The sequence below is a fragment of the Mesoplodon bidens genome (assembly GCF_964165515.1).
Source record: "Mesoplodon bidens genome assembly, chromosome: 9".
Classification (NCBI taxonomy): Eukaryota; Metazoa; Chordata; class Mammalia; order Artiodactyla; family Ziphiidae; genus Mesoplodon; species Mesoplodon bidens.
Window position 1 is genome coordinate 11,434,169 of NC_138166.1, and position 17,889 is coordinate 11,452,057.

A 17,889-nucleotide genomic window follows, 5' to 3' on the forward strand; every position below is an offset into this window, starting at 1 on the left:
CATGTAATTAGCCCAAGGTCTCACAGCTAGTAACGGGTCCGTTTGACTCCAAAATGCATGATTTTTCCACAATGGTTTTCACTGTTTCACATTACTGTCAACCTCCAAAGTCCTCAGAACCAACTGCACACACACGCACACGCGCGCGCGCGCGCACGCACACACACACACACACCCCCCCCCCCTTCTTCCATTTAACTTAACCAGGTCACTGAAATCTTGAAGGCTGCCATGCCTCCATCTCTCTGGATACGTTATGATCCTTAAAATCAGGAGCCGAATCACAGGTGCTAAGAATGAGCAAGTTGCCAAGAGAACACAGGTCCAGTCCCCTGTCATTTAAAACGGTGACAAGTCCAGGGTCTAAGGGCTGGGCGAGGTCAAGCTGGGATCTGGCCCCAGGTGTGCTGGACCCTGGGCTGTGTCCCTCCCACCACACCTCAGCTCTGCTTCCCGGGGCCACGGCCGGTGATGGATGAACTCATTTCTAGGTGCTGGGAATACAGAGCTGAAAAGGTACATCCCTAGTCCTGAGAGCATCCTAGAAGCTGGCGGATGTGCTGAGACAGTCCACAGGTAAGTGAAGTGCACGGCAGAAGGTGGGAGGCGTTGGAGGACCGGGTTCTATGGATATGAAGAGGAATGAACCGCGTCCCGCTGCCGGCCGTGGCGGGGCGGCATGGGGAGAGGAGGAACGAACGCGTGCTCTGGGCGCGCCTGCAGGAAGGCGCCTCTCGCCGGTCATTCTGCACCAACAACTCCCCCGAGGCAGGCAGCGCACCGATCTTACGGACCGGGTGGAGAGACAGGAGGCCACCTGCCTGAGATCACGCAGTTAACGAGGGAGTCATGTGACCTGTTCTGCCTGCCTCCAAAGCCCATGTTCTCTCCACTTTAAAACTCCAGATGCTGCTCTGCGGAGCCCTGGTGGGTTGAGAGGCCAGGAGGAGGCCAGGGACCCCAATTTCAACCTCTTTGCCTCTGCTGTGTATCTATATCCATATGTGGGTTCGACAGATGAGACTCCGTTTGAGAGAAAGCTCTGCCGCTAACAAGATCGAGTTTGAAGCCCTGTGCTGTGATGTGTTACCTGGAAGGCAAGCGGGTCAGGCCTTTGAGTTTGGGCCGGGACAACAAGGGCATGTGACCCACGCTGGGAGGCAGTGAGGGACAATGGCTAAGCAAGCAGGCGAAGCACGCGCTTCCCTCTCTCTGGAGCGAGGCGGCCTGCGTTCAGAATCAGGCTTTACACCTGCGTAGCTTTGCAACCCTGGGCAAGGTACTCTTAAGCCTTAGCTTCCTCAAGTTCAAAATGGGGGTAACATTGGTACCTACTTCATGGGGGTGTTGAGAGGATTAGGATTACATGTTCAAAGATAAAGAAAGCATATAGCATGGCACCCGGCACTGAGCACACTGCCATTCTCGTTAACTTGTTGATGAGAGCGAGGCTAGTCTTAGGAGGTAAAAGAGCAAAAAAGGAAACACTATGACACTATAGGAGGAATTTTTAGGGCAACTAAGAAATCCTCACTGTCCCCGGAGTGTTGCTCTGGTTCTGAGCTCTGCCTTGTGTTCTCCTGCCCTTGATAAACGCGGGCTGCGAATCTGCGGGACACGCACCCGAAAGACGAGGGAGGCTTAGGGGCCTCCATCTGCTGAGATGTGGCCATGTCCCCATCGCTGCTTGTCAGCTGATTCAGCAAGAAGCTCAATGGAGACGGGGCTTCGGGGGATGAGGTCGGTAACCCCAAACCCCCAAACTAATTTACTGCCACTGTTCAGGAGATGGCCACAAAAGCCCTGGCTCTCCCCCTAAGCTCAACTTGCTCCTGCACCTAAAGGCCTAGGACAGAGGGAGGCACGTGTCTCAGCCCAGCCGAGCCCCAGAGGCCTCCTTCGCTGGCTAGGTGAGGCCTTGCCTTGGGCGGAATTCTGCAGGGCACAGTGGGGTCCCAGGTCCCTTTTAGGGGGTACCTCCTGCCAGCGAATTAAGTTCCCAGAGAAGGTTCTGACGGCTTCTGGGATTTCTGTCTGTCTTGTTCACTGCTGTGCCCCAGTGCCCAGAACAGCAGCACATCCCATGCATGAATGAATGACCATCCCTTTTGGCATCTTCATGAGACAAACAGAAGCAGGGGCCACGGAGCCTCCACAGTCACCCCCTGACCCAGCAGTCGGGTGGGATCTTCTCGCCACTGCTCTGCTCTTGACTCCCTCTCCTGTCACCCCAGCTGGTAGCACCACTGCCGGGCCTCTGACAGTCTCCCTGGGAGAGGCTGGACCTTTTCTCTCCTCCGGGGAGAAGGAAGGGTCATTTGCTACAGAGCATCAAGCAAGAAGATCAGCTCGTGCCCAGCACACGACTTGCTCCTGTCACGCTCATTCTGCCAGAAACGAAAACGTTAGAGCTGGAAGCGCCTGCGGAAGTCACCTCTCGTGGAAGAAATGAGGAAACCAAACACTGAGACATCTAGCAAGGAGCCCCAAGTCCCAGAGCTGGTGGCCAGGAGGGGCAGGAGACCTGGCCTCTCAACAGAGCTCTTTGTACGGCACTTTCTAGGAGCCTCTATGCCTGTGCAGGTCAGAAAGTCTCAGAAGCCTCGATTCTCTATATATTATAATCACAAAACACACCCAGAGTTTACACACAGACGCAGGTTATACATATATATGCAGCTATGTAAATGACATATAGGTATATACATATTCATAAGTGCTATTAGGATATATATAACTATTCTATAGTCCCAAATACATTTACTAGAGAGTTTAGATAATAAGCCCATCTCCTTTTATTTTATACCTGTTTATTACAGAATGGTGATAACTGCAGTGGGGTAAAATAAGAAATCCTGAGTGTGAGAAGGGGAAGCGTGTAATTTGCAAAAGCGTATTTGATATTATAATTGCTTTGATTTTTTTTTTTTAGGCACAATATTTAATGTGCTTTGAAATGTAATGGTAAAGAAGGGCATTTGGATTTTACGTTCAAGAGAAAAAGAGGAGAGTTTAAACCAAAAGACTGGGAACTACTGTTCTGGAACTCAGAGCAGATGACAACAGCTTTGGAAACTGGCTGGTCCAACGCCCCGTGTGAAGAGAGGAAACCTCCACTCAGAGAGGTTAAGTCACTTCCTGTCTCAGGTCAGTAGCTGCTTATTTGCTATAGGGGAGCAACCTCGTGGAGGTTATCTGTTGTAAGTCCACACAGCACCTGCACTGAAGGAGACCAGCATTTGCCGTGGAACAGCTGAAGGGGATTTCTCACTTCAAGGATGTAAAGATACAGAGGGAAAGTGAGTTCCCAAACAGGCCTGGCTTTTTTTAAACAAGGATGATTCTTGGAAGAGGAGAAGCCGAACCTGTGGCTTTGCTACACGCATTTCTCGGGCGCAGCACCCCAGTGGTCCCACACGGGACCCACCCCTCCTGTGTGTCCATACAGGGAGACTCCACCGTGCCCTCTCTCAGGGGGACCCAATGTCAGGTTGCGAGGCTGCAGGAGGGACTGCTCGAGCCACCACTGTCCCTCCCCTTCGTCATCTGCAGAGGCCACCACCCATCTACCTAAACAATGGGGGGCTTTCTCTCTGGTGTCCCGGCAGCACTGAGTGTGCAGGCAGAAGGACTGCAGCTCCTGAAGAGGCAGCCTGGGAGCCGAGGTAGAGCCCCAGGAGGAATTCACCCATGGCCTTGGGCTAAGACAGCCCCAGGGCCAGACCACAGGGGACAGTTCCTCCCTGATGTCGGACACTGGCCGGTGCAGGAGTCCACTTACCGCAGTGGGACTGGAAGACCTGCGGCTTGACGACCTGGTTACAGGCACTGCACACCACGAGGTAGAAGTCGTCGTGTGCTGGGTAGTGGCCAAACAAGTGCATATCTGTGGGGGAAAGGAAAACAGGTTGTTTTGAAAAAGCAACCAAGTCTCAGAAGGTGGACGGTTTCTTCTTGGCATTTCCTCGAGGACAGTATTCCAAACAAGACGCGCAGAAAGCCAATCATCTTTACGAAAGGGAAAGCAGTTTGTCCTAATGCAGCTCCCCACTCTCAGGGAAGCCCGTGACTCAGAGAACCCCTCCTTATTTTCCTTGCAAACAGACGGCTACCCCTGTTGGTTTGGTCAGCGGGGTTGGGCTGCCTGGAATCACATGCTATGGGGAGTGACCCTGTTCTGAAAGAGGGCCCCGGGGTTAGCTGGGACCCAACGAGGCTCTAGTCATTTTAGGATGGGGGAGCTCCTTCAAACCCATTTCAGCATAGGCAGAGCCCTCCCAGGTGAGTGACGGGGCGAGAAAGCCTGGAGAGACAGGAGTCATCCTGGTCTCGGCAGCTGCCTGGGTTCCCCATCACCTGCGGGAGACTCCAGGGTAAAAGGAAGTGTCCAGACGAGTGGCTTGTTGGCTGCCTTCATTATCCATTCTTTATGTGGCAAAGATTTACCGAGTGCCTAAGTGTGCCGGGCACCGGCCATGCTGGGTTCCAGGGATAACTGGTGAACAAGAACGAGTGCCCTGCTCTGCTGGAGCAGAAAAGAGAAGAATTAACCAGAATCACACAAGTCATCACTTGGTTGTAACAGTGGTACCTCCTAAGGAGGAGATGTACAGGGCCCCATGAGCGTGTGTGGCAGGTAGACCTAACCTTGTCTGAGGCATTGGAGAGGCTTCCCTGAGGAGGGGTTAGAGAAAGAAAAGGCCAGGGGAGGGAGAGGGAAGTTCCAGGTCTGCCGAGGAAGGAGATTCTGTGTGTCAGCAGAACCTCTTGGCTGGAACAGAAGAACAAGGCGGGAGCCCAGAAGGTATAAGCCTTGTGGACCAAGGAAGAGATTTTGAACCTGACTTTAAGATCAGTGGGAAGCTACTGAAGGTTTTTTTTTTGTGTGTGTGGTATGTGGGCCTCTCACCGTTGTGGCCTCTCCCGTTGCGGAGCACAGGCTCCGGACGCGCAGGCTCAGCGGCCATGGCTCACGGGCCCAGCCGCTCCGCGGCATGTGGGATCTTCCCGGACCGGGGCACGAACCCGTGTCCCCTGCATCGGCAGGCGGACTCTCAACCACTGCGCCACCAGGGAAGCCCCTACTGAAGGTTTTTAAGCAAAGAAGTGACAGAGCCAGATGGACACTGTTAGAAGATCAGTTATGTGGCCTACGAGGCACAGTCACATAGGTCCACACAAAAACCTGCCCACGCATGTTCACTGTAGCATTATTCATAACGGCCCAAGGGTGGAAGCAACCCAGATACCCATCAACTGCTGAACAAATAAATGAGATGTGATATATCCATACAATGGGATATTATCTGGCCATAAAAAGAGTGAAGTACTGATACCTGCTACAACATGGATGAACCTTGAAAACATATGCTAAGTGAAAGGAGCCAGTCACCAAAGCCCACGGATTATATGATTCCATTTATATGAACTGTCCAGAACAGGCAAAACTAGAGAGACAGAAAGCAGATTCGTGCTTGTCTTGGGCTGGGGGGGGTGGGTGCCTGGAGGGAACTGTCGGACAATTGCTAAAGGCTACGGGTTTCTTTTGGGGGTGATAAAAATGTTCTAAGATTGACAGTGGTGATGGCTGCACGACGCTGTAAACATACTACAAACCACTGAACAGCATGCTTTAAACGGGTGAATTGCATATGTGAATTATGTCTCAGGAAAGGTGTGTGTGTGTAGGGGGTCAGTTTGGAGGATTCGGTGGCCATAACTCCTCGCCCACCTTGGGGTGGAGGGTACTCTGCCGGCCCCTCCTTAGCTGACTGGCTCCCGGGCCACTGAGAGCAGGGCGGACAGAGGAAATAAAAGACACGTTCTGCATGAAAGTCTTTGCGTCACAGAGCTGAGCCTCCTCTCCCCAGCCCCCCATGCCCTCGTTTTTTAGACTCAACCTGTGTCTTGACTGAAAACCACCAGGTGCACGATGGTTCCCCCAGCTGCAGGGCGAGGCCACAGGGAAGCCAAGCTCCTTCTGATTCAGGCACGGCTCATTTATAAGCCAACACAGGCTTCCAGTGCAGCCCCGATGCTTAGAGGGAAATGGAACCAACACACTTGTCACGCGGCCGGGAGCCAAGACCCCCGCCCCAGAGGAGGCTGGACTGGAAGGGTGGGAAGGGCCTCCATTGCTGGGTGCCCTCCACGTGCGAGGAACCCGCGCGCCTGCGGCGGGATGCGGGCCAGACCGGGGCTCAGGCGCACTGAGCCTCTGCATCATCTGTGGCTCTGGTCGCAGCCCATCATTTCCCCTCTAGGACTCGCCTCTGTTTCCACTCTGACTAAGACATTACCAGAGGGGAGCGTTATTAGTCAGTGCCTGGTAGGCGGAGGCCTATGGAAAGAGGAGGCCTGAGAGAGAACCCAGCTGTGACAAAGGCCTGCGGCGTGGGGAGGCCCAGGCCGGGCCCACCCAGCGCGTCTGGGGCCCTTGCTTCAGCGCCTCCCAGCGCACAGAGGATGCACCCAGTCCCACATTGCTGACACCACTTCCGCTTTACATTTTATTTACAGATTATTTTTATAATATATAGACTTTTTTTTAAAATAACAAAAGTGATCCATGTTCTCTGAGGGTACATATGAAAAATACAGAAAAGCCAGAAGAAATTAAAAAAAAATCACTGGCAATCTTTATTAACACTTTGCATCTCATTTAGATTTAGTCACATTTCTATCCAGGAACATGTGAAACCAGGAGCTGGCAAGGGCTAAGACATTTATTTATTCAACAGCATTTCCTGAGCTGCCTTCCAGCCTTTCTGCAATAGATCAGGCTATAAAGGCATGAAAGAAATGCATTAATCAAAAAAACCAAAAAAGCGCATTCACAAAAGTTTCTTGAGCACCTACTCTGCACCAGAAGCTGTGTGGAGTAAGGGATGCTGAGAGGTGTGGGAGAGGAACGCACCTCTGCACCTTTGTCGTGCGCGCCTGAGGACGTGCCCAAGGCCTGACAGGCCTCCAGCTGCTGTCCCATTTCAGGATTCCTCCAGGAACCTGCAGACCCCACCCACTACACGCACCTCTAGGTCAAGAGTTGAAGGTGAAGGTTAGGCTGGTCAGAGACTGGCCACCCTGGGGGTGTCCTACTCTAGGCCCTTCACCGCACTGGGACTCTCCTTGGTTTCCTCCAGGGCAGTTTCAACCATGCACACGTCTGCTCAGAGCGTGTCTCCTGTGGAAACTGAGAGGACCTGCTGGCCTACTTGATTATTCCTTGGTGATCAGACCTTAGAATCTCCTCAACAGGCTGCCCAGGCTCTGGGAGAGCCTGGCAGATGGGGAGCAAGATAAGGGCACCTGGCTTCTCAGAAGAACCACCACTTCGCGGGGCCAGGCCATCTCGGTCCATGTGCTGTCTGCTTGGGGATGAGGAAGAAAGGCTGGGGAGAACTGGAAACTACTATGTCTGGCGTCAGGCTAGGCATCCTATTATTAATTCTCCCTCTCTCTCTCTCAATTTACCACCCAAATAGAGCTTGCAGCTCACAGTTTAAAACAGGGGTGTGTTGACGTGGGCTTGTACCAGCTTTCGAGAGCCAACTGTGCAGGTATCCCAACTCGTTCAGTGAGATCAAGGTGGTAACTTGAAATCAGCCCTGGTGAGAATATTTACACCACGGAAATGGGCACTACAAATCTCTTTTCTTTGGAAAGCCGCGTTGTGAAACATTTACCAGTACACCACTGAACAAAGATGGGAAGAAAAGGGAAAAGTGAAACCACCTGTAATGACACCACCTCGGGATAACCACTCTTGGCATGTTAAGATATATCCTTCTAGACTTTGCTATCTCATAACATCATCTTAGTTAATCCTCATAACTAACCCACAAAGTTGCTAGTATCCCACTTACCAGGCAAGGAAACAAAGGTAAGAGATCCCAAGGCAGTGATCTTTAAAGTAGGATGAGATTCCTACTCTACAGCCCACGCTCCCATCTCAGCAAAAGGCCACATGTTTCATAAGAGTTAGATCTCATTTCAAAGATGAAGAAACCAGTCTGGAACGCTTCCATGGATGACTAACAGGCTCCGAGGGAGCCTCTGGCGTTTGCACAGGCCTGGGGTCAGAAGGAGGGATTTAGAGCACAGTGTCCTTTGCTTTGCTGTGCAACTTCAGGGCAGGTGCCTAAGCTTTCTGAGTGTCAGTTTCCTCTTCCATAAAACGGGGCTCACAGTTCTTGCCTCATGGAGTTGCTGTGAAGGCTCATAAAAGCTGCCTGGCTTTGTATTTTCTTCCTCCAGGGATTCGGAAGAACGTGTGGAAAAAGCTTTAGTCAAGGTCTTCTCCCCACTCCAGTGGGAGAGTTGCTCCAGCCAGCACATTCTTTGACTCTGCTGCGTAACCACTCACAGCCAGCCTCCCGGGGAACCTCAGCGTTCCCTCCAACCTGCAGAATTTCCTGTGTGTGCAAGTACACCATCGCGCACTGTGTGGACAGATGAGGGCTGAGGGCCACTGGGAGGACATTCTCTAGGCTGTGGTCAGGCCCCAAGAAAACGTGCATAAAGGTGACGGGACTGTGCCCGTCACAGTGTTCATCCATCTCCCAAACAGACAAAGCTACGCCTGTCTGTTTTGCCCCATTTTGCCCCTGCAAATGAATCAACTGTTGGTCAGAGAGATCAGATAGTACCACCATGGCACTGTCACAGAGGTGACCTTAGTCATCCTCCTGGCCTGATTATGGGCAGGGTGAGAGCAAGCTCCATAGCTCCATTTTGAAGATGGGGAAACAGAGATACACTTGCTTCTAGGTCAGTATTTTTTGTTTTTTGTTTTTTAACCCCAACTCACTATACACAAATACATACCTATTTTATCTATCTAACTATCTATCTACCTATCTAGCCACTCATCCATCTATCCATCATCTCTCGTTGGAACATATACATTACACTCTGATATGTTCTGGTCTACTCATTTTATTTTATTCTGTTCTATTTCATTGAAAAAAATGCTCACTGAGATCTTTTTTTAAAAATTTTATTATTATTTATTTTATTTATTTATTTTTGGCTGCGTTGGGTCTTTCTTGCCATGTGCGGGCTTTCTCTAGTTGTGGCGAGCGGGGGCTACTCTTCGCTGCAGTGCGCGGGCTTCTCACTGCGGTGGCTTCTCTTGTTGCAGAGCACAGGCTCTGGAGCGCAGGCTCAGTAGTTGTGGCGCACAGGCTTCGTTGCTCTGCGGTGTGTGGGATCTTCCCGGACTAGGGCTTGAACCCATGTCCCCTGTGTTGGCAGGCGGATTCTTAACCACTGCGCCACCAGGGAAGCCCAGCTCACTAAGATCTTGAAACTAACTTCTTGACCCTTTAATGGGTCACAACTCAAAGTGTGAAAAACACTCTTCAAGGCAATCCACTGAGGTAGAGGCTGAGCTGAGCCTGAGAGTTAACTGGGTATTTACAGAGGTTGGAGCTGGTCCTTAGGAGTCACCTGGGAGTCTGAAGCCATGAATTTGTGCCAATTATACTCTGGAGTGTGCCGTGCCAGCTCACAGGAGCTGATTGTATCTCTTCCTAACTCTGTATTCAGTGAGGCATGTTGGTGGCCTGAATCAGCCAAGGTGGGAGTATTTACACCATGGTAATCAGCATCCACTACAAACCAGGGCTGCTTCTCTTGGAGAGCTAGCTGTGAAAATATTTACCAGCACACCACTGACTAGCACCCACCATCACTCCTCCCTGGATCAATTTCCTTAGTTATAGAAATGGAGAAAATTATATCTGTCATCTGCCACACTGGATGCAGAAAGGCTTCTGTGCACTTGGGAGGAAATCATTATATTAATATAAAATTATGGTAATGATATTGATCATTAACCCCAAAACATACGCACAACAGAGCCAGGTAAACATATGGATCACTTTCTGTATCAAATGAGCACAAAAAGGCTGCCACTTGTCCAGCTCTGGTGGTGAGAAGGGGGCTGGGGGAGGGGGAGGGGGGATGTTGGAGTGGAGAATTAAGTTCTCTTCAACGTCTGTCAACTTAATGCTTACTCTTTAAGGGCTATTCATGGAGATTATTCACACATTAGGCTCAGAGTATTAAATTAATGCTGCTTATACATAGATCACACACAGGCTATTCTCAGTGCCCCTATTTAAAGCAGGCAGTTCTTTACTTCTTCTCTTCCTTTACTTCTGGTAGAAGTCTCATCTGCAGCAGAGTCAGTCGTCAATGGCATTCATGTTATTGTCTTCGTCTGGCATCCTAGGCCTGCCTCCCCATAGCACTTAGGTTCCCACAGGGCTAGTCCGGCTCTCACAGCTTCAACTCCCCTGAACACCTCCCTCCCACATCCCTTTGCCCCTCTCCTCTCTCAGATGGCAGAGGAGGGATGCAGGGGACAGAACCCAGCTGGGGTGGAAGAAGAGAAAGTTTAGGACACCAGAATGGTTCCTATGAAGGTAAAATAATAACTCTGTGGGACTTCCCTGGTGGCGCAGTGGTTAAGAATCTGCCTGCCGATGCAGGGGACATGGGTTCGAGCCCTGGTCTGGGAAGATCCCTTAGATGCCGCAGAGCAACTAAGTCCGTGCGCCACAACTACTGAGTCTGCGCTCTAGAGCCCGCGAGCCACAACTACTGAGCCCGTGTGCCACAACTACTGAAGCCCGCGCTCCTAGAGCCCGTGCTCCGCAACAAGAGAAGCCACGACGATGAGAAGCCCGCACACCACAACGAAGAGTAGCCCCCGCTCGCCACAACTAGAGAGAGTCCGCGCACAGCAACGAAGACCCAACGCAGCCAAAAATAAGCAGTAAATAAATATATAAATTTATTAAAAAAAAAGAATAACAACTCTGATTTTCTGGTGTAGTTGATAACCTGCTTCTTAAGTCAATACTGAAAAAGAAATTGGCAGAATGGGGGCAGCATTTTATAAACAGCTTTCCGAGGGGAACACTTCCGACAAGGAAAGTCGTGAGTGTATTAACTTTCCTTTATATCCAGTATTCACTTCGAGAAAACGGCTGAAGTAAAGGAAAAGGCAGGGTGACATGTCCAATTTGCTATTTGTACAGGACTCGTTTCTAAGATGGGAAGACAGCTGGTTTTGTGGCTTCAGGATCACACTAGATTCTGTGCACTTTTGCATTTGCCCCTGGACACGTTCCAAAGCTCAAGACTTGGGCATTACGAAGCAAGAACTGGTGAGAGCTCAAAAGATGAAAAACTTAAGAGTGATTCCTTCCCTTTGCAAATGGGAATGCCAAGTCAAGCACAGGCTGCACAGAGAAGCAGCTAGAAGCAGACTAGCTTTGAAGGCTGGGGGACAGCTTATCAGCAATCAGTGATGCCTGTGTTCGCTACAGAAGATCCCACAGCGGGAAAAGGAAGACAGCAAAGCAGACAACTTTGAATGTTAGTTTCTCGGGGAAAAAAAAAGCCCCAGAAAACAGACTCAAGTTTCCCCCAAAGTCTTTTCTGGGGTTGTGAAACCACCCTGGTTGCTATAGGAATCATGAAAATGTCAAGGTAGCATACGCCTCTAGTATAACAAGGGTTTCATACACTTTTAAAATTAGGCTTCCCTTCTGAATGGACTCTAAAAGTACAAGGTAATGACAAACATTGAGATTATGTGATTTCATCACGCGGAGCCGTCTCCAGGAAGGTAAACATGAGCCTCTGCCCGTGGTGGGTAACGGATCCACAGACCTTGGTGGGACCTACGGATGTGACAACCGTGTGATGATGGCTGGAGAGCGGGTGCCACTGGACTTCCTTGGAAAACTACCAAAAGGATGAGCTGGGCAGGCAGTGGCTTTGATGCGAGGGCTTCCACTTACACACACGCAGACAGGAGATGAATGGGAAGAACAGGAACCGTGGTTCAAGGACACACATGGCTGCCTCCAAGCATGGATTCACATCCGGACACGGCTGCCACTCAGTAGAAGCACCTTTCACACTGGGAGAGGCTGGTCCTAAAGGCCTTCCTTTCTCCCATTAATCTTAATACACTCATTAGACAGTTTTTTTTTTTTTAATTTATTTATTTTTATTTTTGGCTGTGTTGGGTCTTCGTTTCTGTGCAAGGACTTTCTCTAGTTATGGCAAGTGGGGGCCACTCTTCATCATGGTGCGCGGGCCTCTCACTGTCGTGGCCTCTCTTGTTGCGGAGCACAGGCTCCAGACGCGCAGGCTCAGTAGTTGTGGCTCACGGGCCCAGTTGCTCCGCGGCATGTGGGATCTTCCCAGACCAGGGCTCGAACCCGTGCCCCCTGCATTGGCAGGCAGATTCTCAACCACTGCGCCACCAGGGAAGCCCTATACAGTTTTTATTAATGTGTCTTTTCTCTCTGCTAGTGGAATATCCAGCTCTATTTTAATCACTTATGTCAAATGGAAAGCATGAGGCGGGGGGGGGGTACCTTTCTCCTTGGCTCTGATGGCGCGATTCTATGTGTCCCCCAACTCCCCTTAAAGTCACAGAACAAAACAATTTGGGGTCTTCAAAGCAATGACCTCAGACCTGACACCTCCCACTCCCCCAGCAGAATGTTGAACTCCCCTCGAGGAAAATTCAAAAAGAACAAAATGTGGTCCCTTTCCGTCTCTCAGATCTCTGAAAACCCGGGGCCTGACTGTGAGGGCTTCATGGAATCTGGAAACGGAAAGGGAAGCAGGAAGATTAGGAAAGCAAGCAGCAAGCGGCGCGGGCGAGCTCTCCGGCATCGGCCAGGGCTGGCAACAGGCGCAGGGCCTTGCTTCTCTTATAAACCAAGGACTCAGAAGCCCCGGCGTCTTCCAGCTGAGGCTGCGCCACAGGGCGCTCCCTCGCCAGGCTGCAGCCAGGGGCGGGGCCTGCAGCAGGTGGACGCTCCCCACTCTGCCGCCTGAACCGGCCCCTTGCACCTCCAAGCCGTCCACAAAGCCCCCACGAGACAGCCCATCCCCCCCTCTGCAGGAGACGGGCCTCTACAGACGGCCGCTCACGGTGTACGGAGGACCGCGGGCCGCACGGGGTCCCGGGGGGGGGCGTCCCCCGGGCCTGCCCCTCCCCCAGCCCCCCAAGGAAGGGAGAGAGACTGGGCCGGCTGGACCTGGAGGTGATCGGAGTCCAGAGTTGAGAGCAACAGCTATGAGAGGCGGGCCTTGAAAAACGCAGCGCCTGAGAGCTGGGCTCTGGACTCAGGCAGCCTCGAGTTCAAATCCTGCCTCTGTCCGTTGGCACCATAACCCCCGCTAAGCTTCTGTTTTCTCATCTGGGGTGAAACGACGTGTTTGTGAAGGGACTGGCACACGGGGAGGATGTAAAAATACAGCATGTTATTATCTATGAGCTTCTGCCTCCCCAACTCACCAGTCAACCCTCTGGGAAGCCTCCTTTGCAGGAGCCCAGAGAGGAGGTGGGATCTCCTCTCCCTCCCGGCCCACCCTCCGCTTTGTGACCAGAGCTTTCTTAGGGCTGCACTGGAGTCACCGGTTTACACCCCTCCCACCACACTGGCATCTTCCTGAAGACAGGAATCATGACTTAGTGCCCTTAACATGTCCACAGCCAATCAGTCTGGCGCATGGTGGCCCCTTAATAGATGTTAATAAGCTAACTAGGCTGAAGTTCCCAAGAAGTTGATTTATTTCCCACATTCCTTCATTTTCTCTTCTGTTAAAGGGGCAAGTTGTAGACGACAATAAATTGCCCTGATATCTATGTAGCTAACTAAGATCACAAGGTCAATGATTATATCTGTCTGTTCATTCTGGGTGGGAGCTCCTTGGAAGACAAGCGCTACGTGAAGCTACGAAGGAGGTGTGCGCGGGCGGCCACTGTCGTGCACCCGTGGTGGATTCCTGACCCCGGCGTGCCAGGCTCATGAAGGCTGGCTCCTTCCTCCCCGGCAAACATAGCTACTCCGCACCCCACCCCGCCCCCACCGCCTGACCCAGAGCCAGTGCTTGGGGTGGGCTTAGGGGGGCTTCCTGGATGCTCCCTCTGGTCCCATTTTCTATTTCCTCACCCTGGGGCTGCAATGGGTCTTGTACATCAGGGCGGTGGGTGATGCAGGGCCTGGAAGATCCAGACTGCTCCCACCCCTTCCTGTTTCAGCTCTGGACTCAGCAGCCAGGCTGAGCCCAAGGCACAATGAGGCATCTCAGCCCATCCGACAGAGGGTCTGACTGGCTGCTGGGCAGTGATGACCCTGGTAGCCGAGAGAACCATTCTGTAAAGGGCTCCCCTTTGCCTATGTCTGGCTTAGGCAACAATGCCAACAAACTGCCCCTAAAAATATTCCCGGGGTGTCAACCCAGCCCCGGTTCTCTCTCTCAAGCACCTGCAGGGACACCTAGGCTCCTCCCCTTGTCCAGCAGACACATCCCTGTCCATCATTCCAGCCTGGCGGGCTGGTGGCTTCTGGCCTGACATCCCCACCTCTGGCCAGCAGGACAGATGAGGAACACGTAAGCACTTTGGCTGGATGCTGAGTGCTGAGGAGGTAACCTGGCTAAAGCACCTCTTACGGCAAAGGTTGCTTGGGCTTAGAGATGAGCTGCGTGGACAGGACACCCCCATTTGCCCCTCACCAAGTTGGCCCCTGTGCCCTGGCCCAGCCAGGGAGAAATTCTGTGTAGGGGACAGGATGGGTACAGCACGTTCAACAAGGGCCTGGAAGTACAGACTGCTTAGTTCACTCTGATTCAGTTAGAGAGAGAAGAGAAGCATCAACATATTGGGGAAAGTTCTAGTCCCTTCCTGGGCTTTCCTGCCTGGTGACACTTAAAGAGTAGAGAAGTGGAGGGGTCTGCGATGCTTTGGAAAGGTCACACGTCATCACAGGCTCCTTTCCTTCCCAGGCTCTCCTGCCTGGGTCATTTACAAGCTTAAATGCTCACTTAAATCTTTATGTCTGCATTACCATCCACCTGAGAACTACAGTTGAGATAGTATTTGTTTTCATAAACCCAGGAGGCCTCCCTGGGCATTTTTCCGCAGTGCTTCCTCAGTGGGCCCTGCTTTGTTTCTCTGGAACAGGCTTTTCCTCCCCTGGGCCTCCCTGGTCAGAGAAGTTTCAGAGCTTGTCTGTGTGAGGCCAGTTTCCAGCTGATTTGGGGGTGACTCCTCCCACCTCCATCCCGGGGCATCTCCAGGGTCCAGGTTGGGTCCCCTGGCACAGTCTGTGATGCCTTTCCTCTTTCCACCTCCACCGAAGAGAGACCTCTGTGACGGGGAGGTAGGTGCCATATTTCAGGGAACAAGGCAGTGGGTTTGGTCAAAGAGAATTTCCAGACTGAACAGAACGGTGCTATTAAGAACAACTTAAATGGGTCAAGGGAAATCAATGAAAACATCTCTTTTCATAGGAGATGGTCCACTTTCTTGTGGCAAGCTGAGTCTGGAGGATAGACTAACTGGTCCCTTCGTTCCCTTGCAGCTCCTCAGTTACAATGACTGGTCCATCAGGGAGTGAACAGGAGAAGAATGGGTGAGGAGGAGGGGAAGAAAGGGAGGATGCCACACCCATGTTACAAAGGAAATCCCCTTTGTAAAGATAAATAAATAGAATAAATAGATAAAAGATAAATAGAGCATAAAATCTGAGTGGTTTATTCTTAAGAAGAGTTAGTGAGGGCTGGCTAGCTCTCTATCTACAGAGATAATACCTATATAGAAGATAGCATCTATCCCTATCATCTCTATCAGTCATCTATCTTGACAACAAGGACCCACTGGATAGCACAGGGAACTCTACCCAATACCTATAATAACCTATATGAGAAAAGAACCTGAAAAAGAATGGATACATGTGTATGTGTAACAGATGCACTTTGCTGTACACTTGAAACAAAATTGTAAATCAACTATACCCCAACACGAAATAAAAATTAAATTAAAAGAAGCATCTACCTTGATCTATCATATCTATTCTATCCCTATCTCTCTTTGTCTCTTATCTCATCTACCTGTGGGTCTTATCTATCATATCTATCTGTCTCTAATCTCTATCTTTTTATCTCTGTCATCGCTCCTCCTATCTTAGGAAGCACTATAGTTTTGAGCACTGTGGTTCTGAGGTGGACTTAACTCAGTCTCAGCCTGTTTTATTGCTACAAATGCTACATTTTTGGGTGACAAGGCTGAGACATGGCTTTACAAAAATAAATAAAAATTTTAAAAAGAAGGAAAAAAAAAAAAGAACCTAGACAATAGCAAAAACCATCAGCTGGTTTTCAGGGGCTGCACTGTGAACTGCCTGGGACAGCCACATGCACAGCCCCGTCTGTTCCATTCACAGGGCAGGAGCCAAGCGGGAGTCGGAATCGAAGTCCTCCTTGAATGTAGCCTTCTCTCTGAAATCTGAATAGACTGTAGGCTTCAAAAAAGGCTGCTCTGAGGCACACCTCTGTCTGCCATCTTGCTTCTTGAGAAGCATGGGCCCGGAGGCTTTCATTCCATCTTGAGGAAAACAATATCAAGAGCCCGGGGCGAAGGAGCGGGCCGGGGGTCCCAGGCTGTCCGTGGGAGTCAAACCATGCGCACTGAGGGCTTTCACAGCCCTGCTAAAACCAGAGCAACGATGAAAGCAGCACTTCCTATTGGGCCTTCCGTCACCGTTTAGAGATTAATTTAGAAATGGACTGGCAGGGCCAGGCACTTCTACCACAGGCATGCTCCACCCCTCCCAGCACAGCGAGCTGGGTGATTTCTTGGATGACGTGTTGTGGACCACACTGAAAGCAGAGTCCATGACGAAGCCCACCAGCGGTGCCTTGTGAATGCAGGAGACGTGACATTTTTATTTTTATTTATTTATTTATTTATTTATTTTTTTTTAAGCGGTACGCGGACCTCTCACTGCTGTGGCCTCTCCCGTTGCGGAGCACAGGCTCCGGACGCGCAGGGTCAGCAGCCATGGCTCACGGGCCCAGCCGCTCCGCGGCGTGTGGGATCCTCCCGGACCGGGGCACGAACCCGTGTCCCCCGCATCGGCAGGCGGACTCTCAACCACTGCGCCCCCAGGGAAGCCCCAAACGTGACATTTTTAAAGGCACAAGCAGAGGCCTCCAGGAGACTGCCCCACGGCAGGCCTCGGCTATCAAGGTATTGCCACAAATGCCATCCGGAACATGCAGTGGGGGGTGAAAGGTCACGAAGACGCCCACCCCAGACATGCCAGCCCCTGCTCAGCGGTGAGGGTTCTGTCAATGCTCCACTTGCAGATTCAGGGACAAAGAAGAGGTACACACTCAGAATCTGTCAGACTGTGGCCAGGAACGCGAGGCAGTCCCAGGGCTTGGGGGTCCTGGTGAGTCCCAGGCAACGGTGAGCTGATTCCTATTCAGAGCACTTATAGCAAGAGACCCCTGGGTCCTATGGCACTTGTCAGTGGCTCTGAGTGCAAAGCAGAGTTGGCTCTGGCCATGGTTTATCCGTAAGTGGCCAAGAGACGGTGATATTTTTTTCCCGAGGCCGTTTGTCAAGGGTATGGAGCCCGCGTGTGCCCTTCAAAGATTACAGTGATCACCCAGACGATGCCGCCAGAGCTCAGAGGTAAACGTGCCATTTGGCTCTGTTACGAGACGCGTTCACTTGGCATACCCAGAGGGCAGCGGCAGGAACTGCTTCATGTCCCTGGGAATCAGTGTCCAAAGCATTCAAGCCATCGGGACAGCTGGGCTGCAGGAAGTTGTTGACAGATATCCCAAAGCATCCCTCTGGGAAAGGGGGGCTTACAGGGGAGCCAGAGCGACTCCAGCTGGACCTGCCACTGCACCCGTGCTCGTGAGAGACAGAAAGGACCTTTGCTCTAAGAAAATGAAAAGAAGTGTTTGAGCATCCATCACATCCAGGCTGCTAAAACCAGTCACACACACCTGGCAACGACTCAGATGCGCTGGTGCCTAAAGCCGGCAGCCTTC

General features: G+C 51.4%; 1 protein-coding gene across 6 annotated transcripts in view; it reads right to left on the reverse strand.

The window, feature by feature from the left end:
* Nucleotides 1–17,889, reverse strand: part of ATXN7L1 (ataxin 7 like 1) — a gene marked incomplete at its 5' end in the record, with an annotated part of 246,286 nt that overhangs the window by 155,092 nt on the left and 73,305 nt on the right. For 5 of the 6 annotated variants that reach the window (XM_081243475.1, XM_081243481.1, XM_081243480.1 and 2 more), the window contains one exon: nucleotides 3,782–3,886. In XM_081243475.1, the coding sequence (XP_081099601.1) occupies nucleotides 3,782–3,886 (105 nt within the window). Of the gene's footprint in view, nucleotides 1–3,777; nucleotides 3,887–17,889 lie in introns of all 6 variants that reach the window. The other variant, XM_081243476.1, reaches the window with a different exon arrangement.